This window comes from Vitis vinifera, chromosome 8 (genome assembly GCF_030704535.1).
Source record: "Vitis vinifera cultivar Pinot Noir 40024 chromosome 8, ASM3070453v1".
NCBI classification, from domain to species: Eukaryota; Viridiplantae; Streptophyta; class Magnoliopsida; order Vitales; family Vitaceae; genus Vitis; species Vitis vinifera.
The window spans coordinates 5,861,584-5,869,454 of NC_081812.1; the positions used below are offsets into that span (position 1 = coordinate 5,861,584).

The 7,871-nt window shown below is 33.0% G+C and overlaps 1 protein-coding gene across 1 annotated transcript; it reads left to right on the forward strand.

Moving 5' to 3' along the window:
• The first annotated feature begins 5,452 nt into the window (after positions 1–5,452).
• Positions 5,453–7,317, forward strand: LOC132254147 (protein FAR1-RELATED SEQUENCE 5-like). The gene is made up of 2 exons (XM_059738821.1): positions 5,453–6,884; positions 7,192–7,317. Exon 1 carries the CDS (start codon positions 5,461–5,463, stop codon positions 6,724–6,726), a length of 1,266 nt encoding a protein of 421 aa, XP_059594804.1. The 5' UTR covers positions 5,453–5,460; the 3' UTR covers positions 6,727–6,884; positions 7,192–7,317.
• The last annotated feature ends 554 nt before the right edge of the window (positions 7,318–7,871 follow it).

Here is a 7,871-nt window from a genome sequence, read left to right on the forward strand (position 1 = left end):
TTTCTTACATTAGATAAGGGAGTACCATGGAATGGTTAAGGTAGTGGAATCTGAGTTATTACCAATGGTGTTCAACTATTTATAAAAGCACAGCTGGTGGTTTGGTCTGTTTTGGGTTGGCTTTATAATGTGGGTGATGTCAAAGGTGATCTTTATGTAAACCCTTCCAATCCTTGGAACAAAAAGAACAAAAGGTGAGTTATAATTTGTACATATTTTGTAAGGTGATATTAATTGATGAATTTTTCTAGTAACCTGTCAAGAGCTGGTGCTACTAATCAATGAATTCTTCTTGCAACCTTCCAGCATTATAAGCCTTATTTATTTATTTTTATTTTCATTATTATTTTTGTGAGGGATTGGTGTCTGAGTTCTGAGTGACTGTGGTAGGTGAAATGTTCATCAAGGAATATGGAGATTTAAGATTATATCCCACAATTTTAATATCCAATTAAAATTGAGTTCACAACTTAACTTGCTCTTCTTCATCTAGAACTTTTCCAGTTCTCCATTGATCTGTTTAACATGCAAAACATGCTTTACTCAAATTTATCCCAAATTTAGTTCCATCTTTGGTGATACAATTGATATGGAGTTCTAGAGGAAATAAAATGATGCTGAATTTGTCATTTAGAACTGAACAGTTCCAAGTTCACATTGTGTAATGTGCATAAGCTGACCTTTCTTATCCTTGTTCATCTCAGTGTTGCATCTAGTTCTTGCTCGAGTTGCACAAGGTCTGTAACATTCATCAGATCGATATTTTGTCCTTCAACATACCTGCAACCATGCAACATAAATATCAGTCCTTACCTTTCACAGAAATCATTTTGAATTTGAGCCCTCAAACAAATTATCTCAATCTCAGGAACACATAACAGGCACTGATATTATTACCCCTGCATCAATTGTAGTATGTCACAGCATTTGCCTGGAGTTGTACGTGCTGGATGATGCTTCTGTCAAATCACAGAAACGTACTGGTCTGTAGATTGGAAATTGAATATATTGGCCAAGAAAATCTATGCATCACCTTAAGAAAATTAGTACTGGTTCCCCACTAGAAATGTTGTGCTTCAGAGCTTATTTTTTATTTTTGAATCTGGTATATGCTTCTTCTATATGTACTATCTAGAAAATTTCCTCACTTGTTCCAACTAGATCTTAATATTGGATCTTTCAGGGTTTCTTTGCACATCGGTAGTTAAGTGTTTAATTAAGATTAAGACAGCGTTTGAAATGAATCTGCTGGGTTGTCATAGAATCAACATGAATATACTAGTATTTCATGGCATCGCATATTTTCATGCATAACTGAAGTCAAGATTGAGTGGAAAGAAGTCCTTTTTTAAAAAAATAGATAAATTCTGTTCTTGAGGAACCTGACTGACTTGAAGGAGATGCAAGTTCAGTCTCTTGATTGTGTCAAAGTTGTTTCCAGTTTCAGTGGACATTATGACATCAATATTGGTTTTTCGACAAAATTAAAATTTGTAGTTTGAACAGCTTTATTTAAGGCTTTAAGAAATTGTCATACCTCTCCATTGTAATCATTCATGTGGACATTCTTCTCCGCATCTGACTGATTACTGTAGCGTTCAAGGATCTTAATCAAACTGCACAGTAAGGAGTATATTTCTTAAGGAAAATGTATTGAAAAATATTCGTTAAATTTATGGCATTGATATGTAACCATCAAGCATTCAAATGGAGGAATAAAATATGAATTTGAAAATCATAGAGATCCTGAAAATGTGGAAATATTGATGGAATATAAGTATCTTTTTTTTAATCAAGATTTTCAAACCAAAATATGTCAACATTTGTAGATATTGAAACTATTGCTGGAAATAGCATATTTACAGGTAAAAACAATGCACAAAGCTCATTATAGTTCAATATAAAACATCAGCTATTGTAACATCTATGGTAAGCCCATGTGTACAATTGATAATAGTTCCTCTAGCAAGTTATTATAAAAATGTAGTATTTATGATAAAACCAGTATACACCTAATATATGGATCCATTGAATTTGCAGGCCCTCTCTCTCTTTATCTATCTATCTATCTATAGTACCTCAACTTATACAATAACCAATGTTCATCATCACCATTGCATATTATCCAACACTAATTCACCTCTTTCTGAAAGGTCTGGTAAAAAGTTTTTGCTTTTCCATTATTCTAGTATCATCTTTTTCTCTCCTTTTAGGGTTATGTAAGTTCACCTCTCTCTCTCTCTCTCTCTCTAGTACCTCAACTTATACAATAACCAATGTTCATCATCACCATTGCATACTATCTAACACTAATTCACCTCTTTCTTAAAGGTCTGGTGAAAAGTTTATGCTTTTCCATTATTATAGTAGGGTTGTTCTATGGTACCTACTCTTCATTTTGGGGGTATCTACCCACATTTGACCCCAATAAAAATATGACATGTATAAAGTACATATCATTAAAAAATTTATAAAAACTTATCAAACCGCTAAAGATGACTTGTTGGTGAGAAATAATCACATGCATTTCATATATATCTAAATATTACAACTTTTTTATAATTTATTATTAAATATCAAATATAATTTGTTATTTAATGCATTACCTAACTCTATCCAAAAAAAGAAAATCTTACCTACTACTCTTATACTCTCATTATTCATATATAAAAAAAAAGGATAGGAATTTAATATAAAAATTAAATAATTTCAACTACCAAATTACAAAATATGTAAGATGTATTTTGATGAATCAAATTTCAAGATCAAGTTTAAAACTTTTTGAGAGAGAAAATTTAAAATTTGTATTATATGAAGAAGATGAAGGATTTCAAGTGATTACAAGTGTCAAAGGTAATATTTGATATTTTTTATCCAAATATAATTGTTGTAGGAAGAAATGTGATGTTAAATAATGATTTTAGAATTTTTTATGAGTTTATTATAAATTTTTGTTATCAAATTGTTATTAATATTTTTATATAATTTTTTTTTTTTGTTCATAGATTAAATTTGAAGATGAAGCTTTATATGTCTTGAAGGATGTCAAGTGATTACAAGTGTTAAAAGGTAACATTTGATTTTTTTTTTTCCATTTACATATAACTATTGTAGGTAGAAATAACATTTAAATATGTAATGATTTATAATATCTAAATTTTTTAATTTTTTTCTAAGTTATTTTTAATCAAATTGAGAGCATTTAGTAATTTGTTATAAAATTGTCATCAATATTTTATAAGAGAGGGTACGAACTTTGTAAGAGATGGTACGAACTTTCTAAGAGAGCGTACGAACTTTCTAAGAGTGGGTATAAACTTTCTAAGACAGGGTACGAACTTTCTAAGAGATGGTACGAACTTTCTAAGAGGGTGTACGAACTTTCTAAGAGGGGGTACAAACTTTCTAAGAGGGGGTACGAACTTTCTAAGAGGGGATACGAACTTTCTAAGAGACGAACTTTCTAAGAGACGAACTTTCTAAGAGGGGGTACGAACTTTCTAAGAGGGAGTACGAACTTTCTAAGAGGGAGTACGAACTTTCTAAGAGGGAGTACGAACTTTCTAAGAGGAGGTACGAACTTTCTAAGAGGGGGTACGAACTTTCTAAGAGGGTTTACGAACTTTCTAAGAGGGTGTACAACTTTCTAAAAGGGGATACGAACTTTCTAAGAGACGAACTTTCTAAGACAGTGTACAAACTTTCTAAGACAGTGTACAAACTTTCTAAGAGAGGGTACGAACTTTTTAAGACAGTGTACGAACTTTTTAAGACAGGGTACGAACTTTCTAAGACAGTGTACGAACTTTCTAAGACAGGGTACGAACTTTCTAAGAGAGGGTACGAACTTTCTAAGAGAGGGTACGAACTTTCTAAGACAGTATACGAACTTTCTAAGAGATGGTACGAACTTTCTAAGAGATGGTACGAACTTTCTAAGACAGGGTACGAACTTTCTCAGAGAGGGTACGAACTTTCTAAGAGTGGGTCCGAACTTTCTAAGAGTGGGTTCGAACTTTCTAAGAGTGGGCCCGAACTTTCTAAGAGGGGGTAAGAACTTTCTAAGAGGGGGTACAAACTTTCTAAGAGATGGTACGAACTTTCTAAGAGAGGGTACGAACTTTCTAAGAGATGGTACGAACTTTCTAAGAGTGGGTACGAACTTTCTAAGAGAGGGTGCGAACTTTCTAAGAGAGGGTGCGAACTTTCTAAGAGAGGGTGCGAACTTTCTAAGAGATGGTACAAACTTTCTAAGAGTGGGTACCAACTTTCTAAGAGAGGGTGCGAACTTTCTAAGAGAGGGTACGAACTTTCTAAGAGTGGGTACGAACTTTCTAAGACAGGGTACGAACTTTCTAAGACATGGTACGAACTTTCTAAGATAGGGTACGGATTTTCTAAGATATGTACGAACTAGATAATGTAATTTTCTAACTACTCTATCTTTTATATTTCAGTTTCTTCATAGATACGATGGACAAAGGCAAAGGAAATGAATTTATCATTGATTTGAACGATGAAGACTTTGATTACCAATATGATAACATTGTTAAAACTGAGTTTGATGAAGAGGACATTCTAGTTTCGGACAAGATTTTTAATGATTTAACTGTTGAAGATGTATGGAAGATGGAGTTTAGCTCAGTAGAGGAGGCAGAAGAATTTTATAATTTATTTGCTAAAGTTACCGGATTCAGTGTTAGAAATGATGATGTGAAACGATATAAAAATCAAAATATAGTATCTCGTAAGTGGGTTTGTTCAAAAGAAGGATATCGACATAGAGTGTGTTTAGAGAATGAAAATCGAAAACGAGAACCTAAGGCAGTAACTCGAGTTGGTTGTGAGGCAACATTTCGGATTGGGTTTAACAAACAAATGAACAAGTGGGTTGTGAAAGAGTTTATGGCTAATCATAATCATCCTTTGGTGGAACAAAAAAATACCCAATTCCTTCGATCCCATAGGGTCATTAAAAATGCAGATAAGGCTCAATTGAATGTAATGCGAGGTGTTGGCATGGGAACTAGCCAAATTATGGATTACATGGTGCAACAATCAGGTGGATATAATAAGGTTGGCTTCACAAAAAAAGATCTATATAACCATGTTGATGCTGATCGTAGAGTTCATCTAAGAGATGGTGATGTAGAGGGTGTTTTGGCTTATTTGTGTGGAAAGTCTGAAATGGATCCATCATTTTATTACAAGTACAATGTTGATGAAGACAACCGTCTAGCAAACCTGTTTTGGGCAGATTCTACAAGTAAATTGGATTATAGTTGTTTTGGAGATGTGTTAGCATTTGATACAACTTATCGGACTAATGCTTATAAAAAACCGTTGGTCATACTAGTTGGCATTAACCATCACCATCAAACTATAGTGTTTGGATGTGCATTATTGGTAGATGAGAGTGTTAGCACTTATACTTGGGTCTTGGAGACTTTTTTGGATGCAATGAATAACAAGAAGCCTCTTTCTGTTATTACTGATGGGGATAAAGCAATGCGTAAAGCCATTAAGAGGATATTTCCAGACTCTTGTCATCGATTATGTGCTTGGCATATACAACGCAATGCATTCACTAATGTCCATGTCAAAGATTTTACTAATCATTTTTCTAAGTGCATGTTCATGGAAGGCACAGTTGAAGAATTTGAATGTGCATGGAATGACATGTTGGAAATGTTTAATCTTCAAGGACATAAGTGGGTAACAGATATATATGCTAAGCATTCTAGATGGGCAGAGACTTATTTAAGGGGGCATTTCTTTGCTGGTATGAAAAGAACACAAAGGTGTGAGAGCATGAATGCATACTTGAATCGTTTCCTTAAAACTCGTTTGAATCTGTTTGAGTTTGTCAAGCATTTTGATAGAGCACTCTCACGTATTTGTCATAATGAGGCAAAGGTAGAGTTTGAGACACACCATTCTTCAGCTATTCTAACAACCAAACTCTATGCACTTGAGAAATATGCAGGGACTATTTTCACAAGGCAATCTTTTCTAAAATTTAAGGATGAGATGAAGAATGCAGAATTGTTTTTCCCTGACAGTACAGAAAATCATGGAGGTTATCGTGTCCATACATTGACCAAGTTTAGAAGCCCTAACAAGATTTGGAAAGTATGTTATGGTAATAGTGATCGGTCTATAAAATGTACTTGTATGATGTTTGAGTCAGTTGGTTTTCCATCTCCCCACATGATTGTTGTAATGAAGATAGAACACCTTGAAGAAATACCTGAGACTTGTATTATGAAAAGGTGGTCTAAGTTAGCAAAGGAAACGGTCCAAGTTCATCATGACAATGAAAGTCAAGGTGATGCGACTAACATCATACGATATGGTGCACTCAGCTCTATGTGCTCATGGATGTCTTATTTTGCATCTCAATCGAAAAAAGCTTTTAAAGAGGCTAGATGTGAAATACAAAGACTCACTTATCAAATGGAAGAACTTTGTAAAAATTCAGCGGAAGAAAGTGAACGAGAAGATTTGAAAGCTACAAAACACCATGTTCGAGATCCTATCATTGTGAAGACGAAAGGTAATCCAGGTAACTTAAAAGACAAATTTAAGAAACCAAGGCATTGTGGGAAATGTAAGAAAGTAGAACACACTGTTCGAAAATGCCTAGAGTTCATCAACACTCACAATGCATTTATCAACATTGAAGATTCAATTGAAGATATGGTATGTTCAAACACCATTCACTAAATTCATTAATTATTCACTTTATAGTTATTTTTATTTGGTTAAATTGGTTGAAATAAAAAATTGAATTCTTTATATTAATACAGGGGGACATGCCTTCATTACTAAATCACAACATGGAAGGTGGATCAAGACACGAGACAAATGAATTTTCTCAAAATGTAAGTTTAACATTTTTTAAGTAATTTTTATTATGATGTGAAAAATATTACTTATTAGAGTAATTGAAAAATTAAATCATATTATAGACAACACTTGGCACATTTCAGAATGGTCTAGAAACAAGCTTAAATGATTCATAGCTCGGGTTACATCCACCAAATTACTTCACAAACCAAGTAAGAGTCATAGAATAACTTATATACACCACATATCATATATCTATATATTGACAGAAGTTCCGAACATTTAGTATTTAATCATATGGATTTTCTTTCAAAATATTATGTGTAAATATTTTCAATGTAGGTCACCATGAACCACTTTACATCTGGAATTTCGGGAGCAAGTTCTACATATCATAACCAATGAGTTGTACTACAATGCAAAAAATAATGTACAAAAAAAAAAAAAAATCAACTCTTGATTGTATTCTATACTCTTCTTCTCTTTATTTTTGCATGATTCTAAACTTTATCTAATATTATAGCTTTCTCACTATTTTCATCATCAAGAAGTAATTCAATTGCCAATTTGTGTCTTATAGTTGTAGAGTCCCAATGGGAAGGGGTTGAACTTGAGTCCATGAAATCAGATCTTTGCATATGATTAATGACATGGACTCCACAATCCCACCTAACAAATAAAATGAGTAAACATTATCTAGTTAGTACATAGAAATATTATTTTAAACACATTATATTTGAAGAAACAATTATGCTTGCTTATCCATTGGCTTGCACATCTACCCATGTAGGTCTTTCAATGCGAACACTTGATAAATTCTTTAGATGCCCATTGAGATTAAAAAAATGTGCACACTCTTCAACCTAAGATTCGTATCATTATATCTTTTAGCAAAATAAAACATGCTATTTAACAACTAACATTAAAACTAATAAAATTCATTAAAATATAAGACATACCACAGTTCTCACAGATGAAGTTCGCATGTCATCCCTTTCTATTGATGGTAATGAATCCAATAT

Coding starts and splice junctions, on each gene's coding strand:
- LOC132254147 (XM_059738821.1), top strand. CDS start 5,461: ATGAATAACAAGAAGCCTCTTTCTGTTATTACTGATGGGGATAAAGCA.